Raw genomic sequence first — 18839 nt, forward strand, 5'->3', positions numbered from 1 at the left:
TTACTATTGTGGGTGTTTTCTTGGTGAGACTACTCTCATGGCAGCAACTGTATAATCAAAGTGGGACAAGAGGAGTTTCTTGGTATGGAGCTCTTGGAACTAGAAGCTCTGTGGATGTTCCACTGAAATATCACCCTTTCCATGGATTGGAGATATGTGTAAAAGGCTGAATTTAACAGCTAGGGAAATTCCCTAGTGAGAAGGCATAAACAATAATACTTTATTATTTTATGAGAGAAATATGAGTGTTTGGTCCACTGTTGCACAGATGGGAATGTTTCAGAAGTTCTGATCTTGCCAGTGTTTGAGACTGGAGAATCATTTCATACTTCATTGGCCCCATTGTTCCATGCTGGTGTTTGTGGGCCAGTGCCTGCAGAGACATGCTAGACTTCAAGGAATTCTTTTCCATTTTTAGATGAAAGAAAAGAAGTGCAAAACTTAAGACTGCAGTTGTCATTTTTTTTTCAGTGCTGCACAAGTGCACTTCTGAGGTGTGTTTGTGTTTTCACTCTCCAGGGGACACCTGCTTCACCAACATTGATGAGTGTGAGTCCCAGCCCTGCCAGAACGGAGGGCTCTGCCAGGACCTGGTGAATGGCTTCCTGTGTCAGTGCCCACCTGGTTATGCAGGTAACCTGGGGAAGGGGTGCCTGGAATCAGAGCCTCCTGCTTGGCTGATGCTGAGCTGCTGCACTGCTGCCTGGCTGCAGCATTCCAGGGTGAGAGGGCAGCACCGAGCTGGGTATCCAGGGCATCTGAATCCTGGAGTGAAAGTTACCTGGGAGAACTGTGGGGGTCTCTATATGTGCAGGAAATATATAGAAAACCAGCCTTTAAATAAAAGAAGGGATGTTAAACGTTCTATGCGCCACAGATTGTACTGGCTGTAACCAGCACATAAGCATCTGTAAAACATCTCCATTGACTAACACCCTGGGATGATAAGAGCCAGCCATCTTTGGCTGAAAGCAGTGATCTGCTATGTTAGGAGGTCAAAAGGTCCTTGTGATGTGAGCAAAGGAAGCCCTCTCTGTTTACAAGGGAATGAGGAGTCTGGATTCTTCCCCACATGCCCTGCCTGACCCTAAGGGTTCAGTTTGTGGTTGAGAATCTGTGAGATGGTGAATGTTAGCCCTGTTGGGAAGGTCCTCTGCCAACTGGTACTAAACCTCATCTTTCTTTTAAATATTCATTCTCAGTCTTCTTCATCTTAAAATTCCACATGTGTTGAGCAATTTAACACCAGAGTAGTTTATAAGAAACATGATCCCAGCACAATCCTGGATTTCTGGATTTTAGATGAGGGTAACTTCTCCACAGTGTTACCAGGCTGCCATCTCGTGGGAAAAAAAAACACTTGAAGCCAGAAGAAAACCTTGTCCCTTAAGTTGCAACAGCAGGTAACAACATTCCAGAGGCCTCTCAGGCCTTTATGGCATGGGAACATTTTCTGTTTTCCTTCTGTGGTTGCAGCGGTTGAGCTGTGTTGGTTTAATTCTGCCCAGCTCTTTCCTGGGAAGATGTATTACTTTCATTCCCAGAATGTAAAATCAGCTTCTAGTTAACACCTTCTGTAACTGGGCTGAATTATTTGTGGGGTTTTCTGACCTATCTCATTTGCTAATTTAGGCCAGATCAAGAAAAATTTGCTTTTGTAGATGAGGCCTTTGAAAATGAGCTTTTATCTAAGCTCGTTATTGCTGCTTTCTGAGGCAGTTACAATGCTGTACTCTGAACTGAGATCTTGTCCAAAGAGATGGTTTAAAGTTTATCCTTCTTGTCAGAATTCCCACTCACATCTGTGCCCTGTTCTCTTTTCCTCCTGCAGTGCCCCAGCACCCACACAGAGCTCAGAATTTCATTGTACTTTGCCAAACTGCAGATCTGTTTAATCCTTTCCAATTCTTAGTGTGCTCATGGGCAGAAAAGCGGACAGAAACATGGGCTGATGGGCAAAGGAGTGCTAGAGTTCATTCTGTTGCATCAAATTTGGGTTCATTAGTACTTGAAGGGGATTAGAAGCAGGTTGCTCGTCTGGATATGACTTTTGGTAAAGGACTTTGTCTCAGCTGAGGTAGTTCTGACACATCAACCCAGCAAAAGGCTGAGAGCAGTCTGTGAGATCACTGCGTGTGTGTGGAGGAGTGAAGCTGACAGGGAAATAATAGCAATTAATCTCCCCTCCTTTGTCAATTAATCCCAGTACAGTCATGCTGGGTAAACAGCTTATTACTTCATATTAGGATCACAGAACAACTTTGTGAAGCTTCCCATAATGTTTCTCTTCAAAACCCATTTCTGTGGCAGCTTAGATCTGCCATGAACTTGGGTTTAAGCTGCCTCCACTGATTAAAGTGAACTTGCTACTCTGATGAGGAATGCTTTCTTGGGGCGGCAGGGGTTCCTTCTGTGTGTTTGCTTCTTCAGTCTGAGGAATTTGGGGAGTGTTGGGATAACAATGCAAGTCAGGAGAAATTCCTGCTTTGCAAATTAACTGCTTCAGTGCTCTCTCAGTGTAGTGCAGGCAGATGAACCTTCTCTCTGAAACGCAGTTGTTGCAAAAGTGGTGCCTGATTCCTGAGAGAACAAAATAACGGGTCCTGAAGAGTCTGTTCAGCACATGGTTTGTGCTTTAGCAGAGGATATAGGTACCCTGAGGGGATACAGGAAATGCAAATCAAAAGATTTCATGGGTACTAAATGAAGTGCAAAGGAGAGGGAATCTTGCATGCTCTTGGAAATGATGGCAACTGTGGTCAAGAGACAAAGCATATTAGGAAAGGTCTGTCTTTTAGGGGGAAAAGAAATCCAACAAAATGAATTCTGAATTAATTTTTTTTCAGAAATGGTTTCAGTCCATTAGGTACTTATTAGGCAATAGGTTAGGCCAGGATGAGAAAAAGACAGGTACCTTCATTTGACATGGGCACTGATTTTTAACCTGCAAAAATGTTATCACTGAAGTTTGGATCATTCACTCTTTAAAAACTTTTAAACGTCCTGAGTGCCCCCAGTGGAGCTACTGAGGCAGAGGAGGCTGTGTCCTGCAGCAGGCACTGTGGCACTGGGCAGCCCCTGCCATCGCAGCCACCCAGCCCCGGGCACCGGCACCTTGTGATCATGGGAACATTCTGAGCTCTTCTGCACGTGGCTGAGGAACACTTGTACTTTCATGAGGAATCAGAAGGTGATGTGGTGTGAATGTGTGCCGGCATAATTGGAGAGCTTATTGACCATCTCACTTTGTTCAGCCATAATGTCTGTCTCCTTGAAGAAATAGAAACCTTCTGTGCAGCAGCTATAAATGGTGACTCTGTAAGGGCGCCAGCCCAGATCAAATGGGCTTGAATTCCTGGGTCATGGGTCGGGAAATAAATGGGAGATGCTTCTTCCTTCTAACCACCTTTGGATAGATGTAATTTTTTTGTGCAGGTATTTCTTAAGTCAGATTTGTTTTAGAGACGGCGCCTCTAGAGCAAGGGCAGCTAAAAGGTTAAGATAGTAAAGAGATTAGAGGCCTGTTCCACCTTCAACCAAATCCCTTTTGGTAAATATAGCTGAAGGGAGCTAGGAGCACTTGGTGAGGCTCCCCCCCTTCCCTTCCCTTCCGCTCCACGTTTCTTCTCCCTGCTGGATCACAGCTCCATGTTAATCAGACCTTTTGACTTCCCTGTCATCTGATCAGAAGGCTGTGAGTGCTGCAGTCCAGAGCCTGCTTGTGCCTGGTGCCAGGTGAGAGCAGAATCTGTGCTGGGTGCAGTGGGGTGTGATGGATTTCCAGGCAGTAGTGTCCAGGTGGACTCTGTGTGTGTATGTGGAGATAAATGTGTGGGCGCATAAACCAAAACAGGCATCTTTTGGAAGGCATTGAATGTTCTGTAGTCTTCACAGTTGTTACACTTTATTGTTGCAGTAGTGGCTGAATGTGCACAACTGCCTGTTTGTTTTCTCCTGAGCAATAACAGAAGGGTCAGAGTAGCTAACAGAGATTATGTTCCCAATCTGTGCTGGGATAGGTCTGTGTGTGCACAGGTCTGTGGCTGTCCGAGAAGTTTTGACTCCAAACAAACACTCACCATATCCCTCCCACTTCAAGTATCTGTAAAAGTGACTGGCATGTTTGGATTGAGTAAAATTACAGAAGTGAAATGGCAAGGGGAGTTGTTGGAACGCTTTTTAAAATATCTTAGTGATACTGCTCATGGAGATTCCAGACAGTGACATGTGGGAGGCTTTGTTTGCTTGGACCTGACATTGATACAGAGACTCCAAGTTTGGGGAAAGGCTCTCAGATAACATTTCTTCACAGAAATAAGAAACTTCTCTGGGTCGTTACAACGCAAAAATACAACTCTGTCTCCAGAAATTTTGTAATATGGAAGTAGCTATATTAAAAAACAAAATAAAAACAAACCCCAGAACCACAGAGGAAAAAGGAGACTGCAGCAGCCAATTTAGTAAGGTGGCTAATGAGGAAAGAGAGAGTTTTGATTGTGTACTGCTGTGTCTGAACCCGTACATTCAGCATAATGCAGGGAATTTCTTTCCATCCAGTTTGACTTCAGGGAAACAGACCATGGTCATTAAAACCTGAGACTTTTCTTAGTGAATACAGCAGAGTGGAAATGTCTGTGCTCACAGATCACTGGAACAGGGAACAGGGAGAAGGAAAACTGCCTGATGGACCCTGATTATTCCCTCACTAATGAATGTGCAGCAGGGTCCGGGTTCACTCTGCATTCGGAACTCCCCTTGTCCCTGTGGTTTAGGTATTGCACAATGGTGGAAATGCAGCGTTTTGGCTTAGCCTATGGAAAGAACATTTTGGCCTCATTCAGGGACTCTGGCAGCTCACCTGGAGTGCAGCCCTGCTGAGCTGAGGCTGTGGGCACTGCTGGGCACTGCAGGAGGCAGGGAGCAGCAATATGCTGGAGCACACATTCCTGGTGTCAGCACGGACAGGGGCCAGCTGGGAGGGTCAGAGCCGGGCTGGATTAGACCTGGGCAGGGCAGGGCTCTGCTCCCCCGCTCCAATCCCTTCTCGTGGGACTGGCACCAGCCAGCGCCTGCACACACGGCCCTGCCAGCCCGGCCTTTTTTGTCATCCCTCCCCCCCTTCACCCCCATTTTTTTCCCTTTACTGTCACCAATGTCCACAAGGAGTCGGCCATGAAATCTGTGCTGATTGGCGTGATCCTGAGGGGAATTGTTCTGCTGGCAGGTAATGAGATGTGTACGGTGCTTGCAGTGTGTCCTGCTGGTGCGTGTGCCTGCCCAGGGCAGGGGGCTGGCTGTGTGCTGAGTGCTGCCTGGGGGCATCAGGAGGAACCAGAATTGATTAGAAAGGAAGAATGTTTTTATTTTGAAGAGACCTAAAGTTTTGCTTTGGAAACTTTAGGGCGAGGAATTTCTTTGTTGCACGGGTCTGCCTGGCAGCTGCACAGTCGCCGTGCTGCAGCTGTGCCTTGTGGGGCAGCGTCAGAGCCCCCGAGGCACCGGCCCTGTGCCCCTCACCTCCGGGTGAGCTCTGCAGACACACAGGTGCCTCCCGGCTACTTCTGGGAAACGCTGGTTTTGCTTTTACCGATGTTTTGCAGTTTCCATTTTCTGTATGGATTGAAAGCTGCCTTGTGGAGAGTGGGTTTGTGGCTGTGGCTCAGGACGAGCCCTTCGGTGGTCAGAGCCCTCGGCAGCTCCTCCCGCTCCGCGCTCCGAGCGGCAGAGCCGGGGTTGCCATGGAAATGGCAGTAATTGTGCAAATATCATTGTGTCGGGGTCCGTTTGTGGCGGCTAATGCTCTGCCTACCCCCTCTCCCTCCCCTCCTTTTTCCTTTTGATAATCATAATACAATCCCTAATTAGGATGCAGCAGGGAAAGGTGGTTAGGAATTCAGCTGCCTTACGGAGAGGGCAAGGCGGTGCTGGCCGGGCAGCCCTGCTGAACTCCCGTGTTTCAAGGAATAGACCTTGTCCTTCAAGGTTTTTTGATATCTGACAGCTAAATTAGAATATTTCACTTCATTTGTGCTTATTCTTTTAACATTTTATGTATCTGTTGACGTATATGATTCTTAGACTGTATACAATGACTCTTTGCTTATTAATAGCAGCCACTAAATCATTCCCTCCATTCAGGCAGTGCTGAGCTGTGTGGATTTAATCCCACTTGCATCTACAAAACAGAACTATTCCCACCACAGCGGCAACACCCTGAACGTGGGGAAGGATTTGTATTTGAATATTTGAATATTCTGGAGGCTGTGAAAACTCAGCTCCTTCTGAGTGTTTCTGACCCGGTCCCTGTGGGTTGGTGGCTTGGGGCTGTTACCTCAGACACTGCTGGATTAGGGGAATGTTTGAAATCCTTGACTCCAGATAGCAGCCTTTTAGATACCACTTGTCTGATTGTCAGATAACAAGTTCCACTGCTTTGCTATTGTTAGTCTTTAACTAGATAAGGAACTCATTAAACCTTTGAAAGTCTCCTAATGGTGTAATGAATCAGATTGGTTGTTTTACTATTGATGGCTCAGATAAAAGTAAACATTTCAGCTATGAAATTTAGAGCAAACACAGGAAAGTACTACTTGTTTACAAGAATAACTTGGTTTTGTTACTTGTTTTTGTTGAACAGACTCACATCCTCCAGTTTATTTTTTTTAAATAAACCTGAAGAGGGATGCCTGTGCTGCTCTTAGAAAAAAACAATTAGTGTTGAACAACTTCTTAATATCTACTTCCCAGTGGGTCTGCAATGAAACAACTGTCCATGTCTTGGAGAAGATTGCAATAAGAGATGTCCAGGAAATGATCTGTACTTTTGGAAACTGCAGTGATGTAACTCCAGATAACTGCTTACTAAATCTTCCAGGAAAAAATTTGTCATTAGCCAGATTTTTAGAACTCTTGTGCAATCTACTTTTCACCCATTTCAAACAAATAATCTAAGAAATCAAACCAGCTGCATCCCTTGGGAAAGCCTGGTGTTTAATCAGCCCCAGCTTGGGGCTGTGCACCCACCCAGGGGACTCCCACCCCACCTGGTGTGGGGGGCTGGGGGCAGGAACAGCCAGGCAGGAGCTCCTGCTGCGTGAGAGCTGAGACCTGCTCAGGCTGGGAATGTGGAATGGGAAAATGGGCCCCTCCTGCCTCCCAGCCTTCTCAGAAATGCAGAAATTCACGGCATCTCTCCTTTTGTTATCCAAACCAATGTTATCTTCCTCTCATTGTCTTGGTAAATATCAGCAACTCTGATCTGAAACAGCAGCATCTCTAGGATTTGGGACTGTACCAAACCTCTTTCCTTATTCAACAGCCTCTCCCCTTCAATCTGACTGCACACTTGCCTCCTGCAGCTTGGAGAGCCCAAGAAAACCCACCCCATCTTCTCCCAAACTGGGATTCCCCAGGCCCAGTGATGTCCCTTATGCTCTATTTATTCCCACACATTTCCTTCGTAGCTTTGTGCTGCAATCTCAATTCTGTCCTTGCTGTTCCTCTGCTGAGCAAGCCCAACAGTAAGAGGAAGAGGGCTGTGCTGAAGATACTGTTTCTTACAGAACAGCTCTGGCACATCTGCAAAGTGCATCTCTCTTTCAATGCTTCCCAGAGCTCTGTCCCTACACTGGCACAATCAGTTTGGAGCTGGAAGCTGCTGCTCATCTGTCTGCAGAGCTCAGGGGACAAACCATCACTGCAAATATTCAAGAACCTGTATCTTTGCTGTTTTTATTTTTAATCACACATCAAGTCCAGCTCCAGTGCTCCTAGTGCCCCATCTCCCCTCATCTCTGTGCCCAGGCAGCTCTCTAATCTCTTTGACATGCACATTCTGTCGGGTGGCTTTTCTTTACAAATGTCCTTTGTGTTTTGATTCCCCTCCTTTGTGTGTGAATTCCTTCTTTTTCTTCCTGCTGCCCTCGTTGTGCTTGCTGGCTGGATCGGGTGTAATGCTATTAGATTGGGATAATCCATGCTTGGTTTATCTGTGGGACTGTCTCTGAAGATTAGTGAAAACCGATGTTATAGGCTAGATAAAGTGAACTGGTTCAGGGCTCCTCTGTCAGTCTGGGATGCTCAGGAAAATGACAGCAGATTTTCATTAGCCAGATTTGGTAATTTACTTGAGCCCCACTGGGATCCATGTGCTGCCAGGAGACAGCGGCAGTGCAGGACCTCACCCAGTTCATTTGTGCAGGACTGGGCTGAGCTGAAATCAGCTTAGTGCCAGCATGGCAGAGTGCCTGTGGAGCATGTTGTGTTTGCTGTTTGGTAATGAATTGGGGTTTGTGAGTTTTACAACTGGTGGGTCGTCTTGGAATTGGATTTTTTTAACTGAGGCTTTCCAGTAACTTCCCATTTTACTGCTGTCTGCAACACTGGTGCCTGGAACATGCTCCAGTCAGATCTACAGACCTACCTGGCCTTTCAACATACCTAATCTATTAAGAAAAAAGCATAAATTCCTTGTCTGTGCTGTTTTAGTCCTTTCATACCTTTTGCACATTGAGCTTGGGCCATTGGGCCAGGACAGCAGTTGGTGGGGGGATTTGGGCTGACAGGCCAAAGCTCTATAAATAAATAGCACCTGGGAGGACACAGAAGTTTGGGTTTCTTGCTCTTGCATCATGAGCAGGAGCCTGTGAGTGAGTGTGGGGCTCCTTGCTGGCAGCTGCTCCCTGGAGAGAACGGGGGAGGGTGTCCCAGTCCCAGGTGAGATCCCATCTCTAAATCTCTTTTGCAGGTGTGGAATGTGCTGTTAACATCAATGAGTGTGAGGAGGGTCCCTGCAAGAATGGAGCTGTGTGTGAGGATGGCATTGCTGACTATTCCTGCCACTGTGCCCCTGGCCAGGATGGCATTACGTGGGGAGGGAAGAACTGCTCTGTGCAGCTCACTGGGTGCCAGACTCACGACTGCCAGAACGAGGCCTTGTGCATCCCAACGTACCGAGCCGAGAGCCACGGCCACCTGTGCCAGTGCCAGCCTGGATTCTATGATGCCACGTGCTCCACACCAACAACGTTTTCCTTTGCTTCCAGAGGGTATCTCCTCATTGAGCTGCCCGAGGACAGTGAGAGCAGGAGGGGCACGGCAGGGGCCAGCGTGTCCCTCCGCTTCCGAACCACTCTGCCCAGCGCCGTCCTTTTTTACCGAGGCCGTGAAGCTGAGTACTTGTTCCTGGAGCTCCTGGATGGCGTCCTGCACGCAGAGCTGAAGAGGGAGGGTGTTGGGTACCCGCTGCTCCTGAAGGGGCTCAGAGTGGACGATGGCCAGTGGCACAAAGTGGAAGTTGTCGTGCACAGCACGGTGCAGCTGAAGCTCTGGCACGGCTCTTGTGAGGCCGGGCTCTGCCTGCAGAGCTCTCCTGTCCCACCCAGCACTGCTGTGATCCCACAAGCCTTCCTGAATCTGTATATTGGAGGTGCTGAGGGTCCAATGGCCAACAACACAGGGAGCCAGCAAGGCTTTGTGGGCTGCCTGGAGGACCTGCAGGTGGACGCCGAGGCCGTGCTGCCGGCGGATCTGCCCCTGGGGGAGCCGTCCCCCGCGAGGCCAGGCTGCGACCGCACCGAGTGGTGCCTGTCCCAGCCCTGCTTCCACGGGGGGCTCTGTGTGGACCTCTGGGCCACCTTCAGGTGTGACTGTGCCAGGCCCTATGGAGGCCCAGCTTGCTCATATGGTAAGTGCCATGGGATTGACACCTGCCAGCTCCACAGGTACTGGAGGAGCTTGGATGTCAGCTCTGAAAACAGGACTTTCTGTTTGACCAGGGGGAAAAATAAAGCAAAAGCCTCTGTGGATTTTCTTTCCTGTTGTTTGCTCCTGCACAAATGACTGTCAGTTTTGTGGTGCAGGTTATTCCTGGTAGAGCCAGAGGCTCTGACATCACCTTTTAACAGATCTGTGTGAATGCAGGGGAGCAGGGAAGTTGTTTTACTGTGAAAAGTTGATCTTGAGCTTCTGAGTTGAGGATGAATAGGAATATATTGCTTTGTTGAAGGAAGCTATTTGACAATTTTGAGTTAAAATCATATCTATTTGCATTTTTTGCTCCTGTAAGGCTTGTATTAGTATTGGAGCTTTTTTCAACTCTTCTGAGCCCTAAGTATGACATGTACTGCTGTTACCAAATTTACAAATTTTAAAAGCAACTCTGTATCTCGAAAGTCCTTTAGTAAATTTGCTGGATTGACAAGGGCTAGACTTGTGTTTCACTCTCATGCTACTTGGATACTTGAATTTGTGTCCTCCAGAGGAAGCAAGGACATATTCACCTTCTTCTTAGTGTCACACACCTGTGGGGAGGAGCATCATTACCCTGGCACATGTGGAAAACATTGAGTAGAGACCTTTGCCCTATTCCTAAGGAGCTGCATCCCCATGCTGGCTGCATTCCCTTTATCTCTGAGCTGAAGTTTGTTTCTTTTCTCTTCCAGAGCGCCCAGCAGCAACATTTGGCCTAGAGAATTCCACCAGCTTTGCCTCTTTTGCCCTTTCTGACAGCCTTGGGGCAGACTTCAACCTCTCATTTTTCCTGCGGAGCCGGAAGCCCGATGGTTTGTTACTGCAGGCCTGCAATGGGACAGGCCCCTGCCTCACCCTGTACCTGAGGGACGGCCAGCTGAGCATAGAGACGTCCCCTACGGACACTGTGACCTTTCCAGGGAATGTGGTTGATGGGAGAAGACGTTTGATAGCCCTGTCCTTCCAGGGAGGCTCTGTTGGTGCTCTGCAGTCAGACACGCTGGTGGAGCTGGGGCAGCTGCCAGCACAAGCCCTGGGAGCTGGCTCTGAGCTGTTCATTGGGGGGCACCCGAACCCCGACAGTGCTGAGCTCTGGGGGGGCTACTTCAAGGGCTGTTTGCAGGACATCCAACTCAACAGCCACCAGATAGAGTTTTTCCAGGTGGAGAACAACAGTGTGCCACAGGAACTCAATAGGACTCAAACTGGAAACCTTGTGAATGGCTGTATCTCTGATGACACCTGCCAGGTATGTGCTGTGTGGTGTTTGTCTCTGTGTGTGCAGGGTTCACTGGAGTTCTATTATTACACACAAGTCTGACTGTTGCTGATACCAGAAAAAGGAGGTTTCTGATGTATTGAAGAACACATGGTTCTCTGTGCTCCCACCTCACTCAATATACTACATGTGATTTAAGCACTGAGTTTTCTCAAGCTCCCCTGTAGTTTTTGTGCTTTTAGAACTTGGGCAGTGGCTTTTGTGCTGCCCATCTCCACTTTGCTGAGCCCACATGGGTTCCAGACTCCCCTCCCTACCCTGTAATCTTGCCAGCCCCTCCCTTCATCCTGTTCCAGTTGCACAACAACCTCTTCCCCAGGAGTCTGCCATTTCAACAGCAGAGGCTGAAGGAGCTGTCTCCATGTGCCCTTGGATCAGAGCCTGGCTCTCCTCTGTGCCACACTTGCTGATGGGGAGGCCTGACCCCCCAATCTTGCCCTTCCTGCTTATGGTGCTCTGAAGTGTTGTCACAGCTGTGGTGTCAGGGGTGTCCTTCTGGGGACAGAACTTTGGGAGCCTCTTGGGAGCATCACAGTTTGTTTAATCTGTTCCTCACCTGTGCTTTTGTGTCTTGTTCTTTGCCAAATTGCTGGATTCCTGTTGGTCAGTGCTGTGCACAGGGGGGAGCAGGAGCTCGGGAGTTTCTTGTACAGAGACCCTTGTGCTTCCCTCAGTGCTCTTGAGTCATTGTTCCATTTCTCTCCTCTCTTGATTCAAATGCTGCTTGTGCTCATCTTCACAATTCTACCAAAGTCTCTTAGACCTCAAGATGAATTACTCTGCCCCTAAATTCCCCTGTTTTGTTTTTCAGTCTGAGCCATGTCAGAATGGTGGCAGATGCATTGTCACTTGGAATGATTTCCATTGCAGCTGTCCAGCAAATTTCACTGGGAAATTTTGTGAAGAGAAAGTCTGGTGTGAAAGTGACCCATGTCCTGAAGGCACCACCTGCACAGACATTGTGGCAGGATATGTGTGTAAGTTCTGTTCTCTTGCTTGTGTAAAATCCCCCCGCCCATTCCCTGTCTATAATCAATGTTCCCAGTTTGTGCTGTTGAAAACAATACAAACAAATGCTGCAAGGAGGACATGGAGTGGTGCCCAGGCACATGGGCCCAGGCAGCCTGGGCTCTGTGGGCTTGCCCTGGGTGTGACAGAGCACAGCTGAGGAGTAAAAACTGCTGCCTAAGAGCTGGATGTTACTACAGGAGGTGCAGTTGTAAACAGGAAGAGCTTTAAGGCTGCCAGCAGCTCGCCTGTAATCCTGCTCACACTAAGCTTAGGGGTTCTTAGGGAGAGAACTGCCAGGGGTGTGCCATTGGTCTGGCTCAAACAGGACACCAACTGTCTTTGAAATCCCTCATGCTCTCCCCTTTTATTTATAGGTCTGGCTAATGCAACATTCAATAGTTATGCTGCCATTGAATTTACCACCAACGCATCAGTGACCAGAACTCTGAGCAGCCTCCACGTGGAATTCAGAACCAGAGATGAAGATGCTGTTTTGCTTCGGGCTGTGGAAGAGGTGGATTCCCTCCAGGTAGCCATTAGGAATTCCTCCCTGCTTGTTGACATCAGGAGTGGGAACAGCATCGAGGGTGTGAGCTTCGTGAGCCCGCAGGCGGTCACGGACGGGGCCTGGCACAGCGTGTCCGTGTCCATGGAGGAGCCGGCCGCGCTCTCCTCGCGGTGGCTGCTCCGCTGGGACGGCTCGGTGAACGTGACCCTGCCGGGAAGCGCCGGCAACCTCGACTTCCTCAAGAACAACGCCTCGGTCGTTCTGGCCGAGAATTTCACCGGCTGCCTGGGCCGGGTGCAGATCGGGGGGCTCTTCCTGCCCTTCCCGCCCCAGCAGCCGTACCCGCAGGCCGAGCAGTTCCTGCGGGCCGGCCCGGGCAGCGTCCGCCTGGGCTGCTCCGGGGCCGACGTGTGCGCCTCCAGCCCCTGCCTCAACGGCGGCACCTGCCAGGACCTGTTCGACGCCTTCGGCTGCGGCTGCAGCGCGGGCTGGGCGGGGCCGCGCTGCGAGGCCAACATCGACGACTGCCAGCCCAGCCCCTGCGTCCACGGGGACTGCGTGGACGCCGTGGCAGATTTCCAGTGCGAGTGCTTCCGCGGCTTCATCGGGAAGAGGTGCGACATCAACGTGGACGACTGCGTGCGGCACCAGTGCCTGAACGGGGCCACCTGCGTGGACGGCGTGTACGGGTACTCCTGCAGGTGCCCCCCGCAGTACTCTGGACCTCGCTGCGAGTAAGTGCCCGGGCTGCTTTCATACAGGGGCAGGGGAGCCTCCAGATAAACTGCACTTTTACTTTGGGACACTTCGGGAAAATTTTTCATTGCAAGCATCTTGTAGCAAAGAACCCAAATTCTGCTGTGACTTGGAAGGTGCTGCCCAGGTCCAAACCCTCACTGACAGGGGTTCAGCCTCGTACAGGATAAGGATCCTTCCTTTTGATGTGGTTTTTCCCATGCTACCTTTCAGAGCTGGTTGAAGGGCACATACTCTGGCCTGTCATTTCCCTCTAGCATTCCCATCTTCTCTATGACTTGATTCCCCTCTGCCATATTCCTATGCTGATTTAAAACAAAACATCTTGTGCCAGTTCAAATGGAACATGAAGTTAAATACTGACGTGGTTGCGTTTCAGTTATCTGATCTATCCAGGATGATTTTCCTGTTGTTCCTGCTGCATGCTGGGACAGTTACCTGGTACTGGCTTTATCCTTCCTGGGGCCTGGCAAGAACAGGCCTGTCTGAGTACTGAGAGCTCTGGTCTCTTCCCAGGGCATGATCCAAGGGAATACTCTGATGTTACAGATGATTTCTGAGACTATTCCCTTTTTCACTTATGTCAAACTCCTTCCTAGAAACACCAAGCATTATGTTTATGGCCCCATTCCCCCTGAGCCCCAGAACACTGCCCTTCCCCAGAACCTGAGTGCTTTAAGGCTGTCCCTTGCTCTCCCCAGGTGGCCGTTCCCCCCTCAGCAGTGTGGCAAGAACTTCACCTGCTTGAATGGTGGCAGGTGCATCACCGAGAGCTGGGGAGCCAACTGCTCCTGCAGGCCTGGCTTCACTGGAAGGAAGTAAGTGCTGCTTCACCCTCCTTCATGTCCCTGTGCCAGTCAAACAGCTGCTCCTAATGGGAACACAAGCTGTTGCTTGGAGCAGAGGGAAGCTTTAGATCATCCAGCTGCCAACACCAGTTTTTGCAGTGAGAACTGCTTCCAAGGTTTTTCAAGCACACTGGGCTGTGCTGGAGACCCGTGCTGACCTCAGTCCCGTAGAAAACCACAACAGGAGGGTTGGTGTGACTAGGAGAGAATTTCAGGTAGTTTGACTCCAGAGAAAGCACCTGGAGAAGCTGCAATGGGTGCTTTTCAAACAAAAGAGGCTTTTTTAGACTGGATGATCTTGTGTTCTATGGCACAGAAATATATAAGACAATTCTAATACACTCTTCTCTTGCAGCTGTCAAATCAACATAAACGAGTGTGAGCCGAACCCGTGCCAGAACGGGGGCACGTGCCAGGACTCGGAGAACAGATACGAGTGCGTGTGCAGCGCCAGCTTCACCGGCGAGCGCTGCGACATCAACGTAAGCACTGCCTGGCCCTGCACTCTGCTGGGCCCTTCCTGCTCTGCCCTGCCTAAAGCACAGCTGGGCAGTCCTCAGTGGGTTCTTTTCTCTGCAGTGCTGCTGCTTATTGGTCTCCAGCACATAAATAATTGCAGTAAATGCTCCTCAGTACCTGCATGTGCTGCCATATGGCTTTTGGGGCTGTCTCTCCACATCTCCATAGATTTCACAATTCTTTGGACAGAAATCCAACTCCTGCAGTTGACCCAGGTTCCTGGAGAGTGGAATTTCATTTGGTGTTTTATCTTGGATAAGAGTTACTAAACACCTGCCCTCTGCAAAGATAATCTGAGTAGAAATGGATGCTTGGAGAAGGGAGGTTGGATAAAGTCAGGCCAAGAGTGGTTCAGTCTGTGTGAAAAGCTGAGTCCTGTCCCTGAGCTGCCCATCCTGTGTGCATAACCCAAGTGTTTGGGGTGGGGCTGGGATCCTTCCTGGGGGGAGGTGGGATCCCTACCCGTGCTTTCTCTGTGAAGCTGTTGCATGGACAGGCAGCTTTTTGGGTAACCTGGGAATGTACTAACCCATCCTGCATGGAAGGGGCTCTGTGCCAGGCGGGGTTTGCTGCTGTTGCTGTTACCCAGGGCTCTAATGCACGTGCCAAGGTCACCCTGACATTTCCAGTTTGCATGCACAGACTCCTTCAGGCATCTCTATCTCCTCTGTCCCAGGATATTTCTGTGGATTCCTTGTATTCATTTTCATCACCCTCTCCTTGTTTTTCTTCACTCTTTCCATTCCCTCCCTCCCCCCTGGTGGGGCAGGGAGGGGCTGGGGATGGTGCTGGTTTCCACCAGGGACAGCTGGAGCTCAGCTGAGCTCCCTTTGCTCTCTGCTCCCACAGCAGCAGCTCCGGGGGCCCCTGCTGGGCCCTGGTGGTGCAGGACTAACCCGCATGCTCTGGAACTAACCCTGCACAGCACTCGGCTTTGGACAGGCTCGGGGAATCCACCTGCACTCCAGGCATTTGGAAAGGGCAGAAGGGCGTCTAGATCCCCTGGGAATGTTCCTTCTTTGCTCTGTGACATGAGCACAGACTGAATGGCATCAAAAAACTGTAAATGATCCAGCTTGAATTATTTTGGTTTTAGCTGTAAGGTGGCCGATACCATTGACAGCAATAAGAAATATCTTATTTTTAAACTTACTGTAATTTTAAAACTTCGTTTCATGACAAAAATTCCACAGTTGTTTTAGTTATGTTGGTGTCCTCCATGCCATTCTTGATTCCACCAGAATTCTCTCCTCAGTACTTGGGCTTTTTATCATCTTCATCTCACATCCATGTCCTGACCTCTTCAACATCTTCCCCTTCTTGCTGCAAGTTCTGCAATTCTGTTTCACAGTTTAACAGCTTAATCAATTCTCTGCTTTGCCATTACAGGCATTAAGGCATCATTGAACTTTTTTTAAGTATCATTCCCCTGCCTGGGGAAGTTTTTTTGGGTTACTGAAAATTCACATTACTCTGCATTTATTTTAAAGGTTTTTGGTTTTTTTGTTTGTTTGGTTGGTTGTTTTTTTGTTATGTGTGTTTTTGGTTTTGTTTTGCAACACTGGTGACAACTTTGCCAGTGCCACCTGTGTATTTTAGTCTGATATGGATAAGAAGGCACCTTTGAAGACTCCCACTGTAGATGCTGAGTGAACTGGCATTTACATCTTAAGGGGCTGTCTTGCTGTGAAAAAGTGCCGTTTTTTGCTTTTCTAAAAACCTTTTTCTCTCTAATCCGACCATTTTGGTCAGTTATTGCAGTTATTGTAACCACTGGGGTTTCATTGTTTCTCCATTAATTTCTTTTACAGAAAGGGACTCCAGGTGCTCTCTTCCCCTCCCCACTAATTGAAGTAGCTGTCCCTGTAGCCTGTGGCTCTGTGCTGCTCCTCAGTATTGCTCTCATATTCATGGTTCTCACGGCAAGGAAGAGGCGCCAGTCCGAGGGGACGTACAGCCCGAGCCAGCAGGAGGTGGCAGGAGCTCGGCTAGAGATGGACAGTGTCCTAAAGGTGCCACCCGAAGAGCGCCTAATCTAGGCCCTGCCGTGCCCAGGACCTGCACCTGCAAGCTCTGCCTGCACCTGGAGCTCTTCCAGCCCTGGCAGCAGCAGATGCAGCCCCTCCCCGTTCCCCTAAGGCCGCTCACCGAGAACGGACATCGCGGCCGGCTGGGCTGGCGCTGCTGCACTCGGCGGCTCCGAGGGAGCCTCTGCCCCCCTGTGCCCTGCCCCGGGCTGCCATCGCTCATCTCAGCAGGAGCTGAAGTGGCTCTGGCTCCTGTCCCCTCCCAGGCAGGAGAGGCACATTCAATCTGCTTTCCAAGGCAGGGTGACCGAGGCACCTGTGCAGGTTCAGCTCCCTGAGTCCCACTCAGGAGCTGGGAAGGTCGAGGCTGGTTTGTGTATTCTGCTCTGGTTTGTCAACAGCTGAAAAACATTCAGAATGTCTCAGCTCAGGTGTGTGAGGTTTTCAGAGTCTTCAACAGCAACAGCAGCTGTGACCTCCCTGTGACAGCCCTGTGTTGCAGGGAATTGTCAGGAATGATCAAAATCCTTGTATCAATCAGTACTGAATGCCCTGGTGCTGTTAGACATTCCCATGGGTACTGTGCAGGGAAGGGACAGGCAGGACTCCGGGGGTTTGGGCCAGTGCTGGAGCTGCCACATGCTGGACTTTGGGTGTGCATGGAGGGACAGGGGAGCAGAAAGGTCACAGCCTCCTGTGCATTCCCTGGGCTCCGCGGGACAGGGACAGCACAGCGCAGCTGAGGGAGCGCTGGGGGCTGACGGGTGTGAAGTGCAGCTGCGTCCTGGTGGAAGCTCTGAGTAACTGCCTGTTCTACCACAGCAGCGAGTGTGGGCGCACCTCAGCCACTCCTCGGTGGTGGGAGCAGTCGGGGCTGCGGGGGCTGCCCTGCTCCTCGCGCTGGCCGCAGCCACGGCGATTGCCATGAAGAGGAGGAGAGCGACTCAGGGAACCTACAGCCCGAGCCGGCAGGAGAAGGACGGGGCCCGAGTGGAAATGTGGAACGTGATCAAGATGCCCCCGACCGAGCGGCTGATCTGAGCTGGGGTCACGCTGGGGTGGGGGGACACAGCTCTGCACAGCCTCGGGCACTGCCCGCTGGCACTGCCCCTCGGGCTGCTGCCTGCAATCAGCCCACAGAGCATTCCTAGCAAACTGCTCTGGCCCTGAAAGCGGCAGCACTGGGGAGCAGAAACCCCACTGCTGAGGGCCAGGAGGGAGCAGTGGCTGTGGCACAGCGGGGACACGGAACCAGACAGAAGGTAGGGCTGTGGCACAGCCAGAGCCTGCTGGGCCCCTGCTCCTGCAGGCAGCAGGAAAACCTCCCTGAGGCAGGTCCAGTGAATGGGAGTGAAACCACTGCATTCAGAAATAATGTGAATAATAAGGTTTTTTCAAAAAGACACATACCTGTGACTCCTCTGCAAGGCTAAGCCAGCTGAGTGAGTGCTGGGAATTCCTTCCTAGAGCTGCTGCTGCCATTCCAGGTGGGCCAGGGCTGGCATGGCAGTAAGTCCCACTGGGCTGAGCTGGACATGGCTGCTGGAGCTTTCCCTGAGACCAGACCAAACCACAGGAATATCTGAAGTGCCTTTCTGATCCTGCGGTGCCAGTTACAGTTTAACTTCTGTGAAAGGAGGACGTTTTCATGTGTGAGCCAGTTCCACCACTCCCAAGCAGCTTTGACCATAGAACTGACCCTTGTGAGAGCATCAGGTGGTACCTGCTGGGGTGAGGAGGGGAGAAAGAAAGAGTTCTAGAGGTGACCTCTCTGGACTGACAGGTTTGGGCTTGCTGGTACAGGAGAGTGGAATTTAGTTAGCCAATCTTTTAACGCAAACAAGGGTTGGTGTAAGTGACACAGCTTCTGCTTCCCACTGCACTAACAGGGGTTTGATTTTGTGGCTTTGCTTCTCCTGTGTTACTGTTGTAGCTGTTGAATGTGCTGTTTCTTCTTTAGCATAATGTGGCAGAGACTGTGGAAGGAAATGCAGCACAGCAGGCCAGGTAAGGCCTAAAGTCATTAGTGTTTCAGGACAATCACAACAACTATCAATAAGGAATATTTTAGAACAGTGTCTGCTTTTTAATGTCCAAAATACAATTAAAAATCAGGGTGGGAACCTGCCTGCCTTAGCTAA

General features: G+C 50.0%; 1 protein-coding gene across 2 annotated transcripts in view; it reads left to right on the forward strand.

Annotated features, from left to right (window-relative positions):
• The window catches only part of CRB2 (crumbs cell polarity complex component 2), a 30960-nt gene extending 13178 nt beyond the window's left edge, over positions 1 to 17782 (forward strand). The window contains exons 6-13 of one of the 2 annotated variants that reach the window (XM_058038077.1): positions 520 to 633; positions 8747 to 9685; positions 10443 to 10999; positions 11841 to 12006; positions 12415 to 13282; positions 14006 to 14122; positions 14508 to 14634; positions 17524 to 17782. In XM_058038077.1, the coding sequence (XP_057894060.1) occupies positions 520 to 633; positions 8747 to 9685; positions 10443 to 10999; positions 11841 to 12006; positions 12415 to 13282; positions 14006 to 14122; positions 14508 to 14634; positions 17524 to 17739 (3104 nt within the window). In that variant the 3' untranslated portion in view covers positions 17740 to 17782. Of the gene's footprint in view, positions 1 to 519; positions 634 to 8746; positions 9686 to 10442; positions 11000 to 11840; positions 12007 to 12414; positions 13283 to 14005; positions 14123 to 14507; positions 14635 to 16482 lie in introns of both variants that reach the window. The other variant, XM_058038076.1, reaches the window with a different exon arrangement.
• Positions 17783 to 18839: the final 1057 nt, after the last annotated feature.

Source organism: Melospiza georgiana, chromosome 20 (genome assembly GCF_028018845.1).
Source record: "Melospiza georgiana isolate bMelGeo1 chromosome 20, bMelGeo1.pri, whole genome shotgun sequence".
Lineage (NCBI taxonomy): Eukaryota > Metazoa > Chordata > Aves > Passeriformes > Passerellidae > Melospiza > Melospiza georgiana.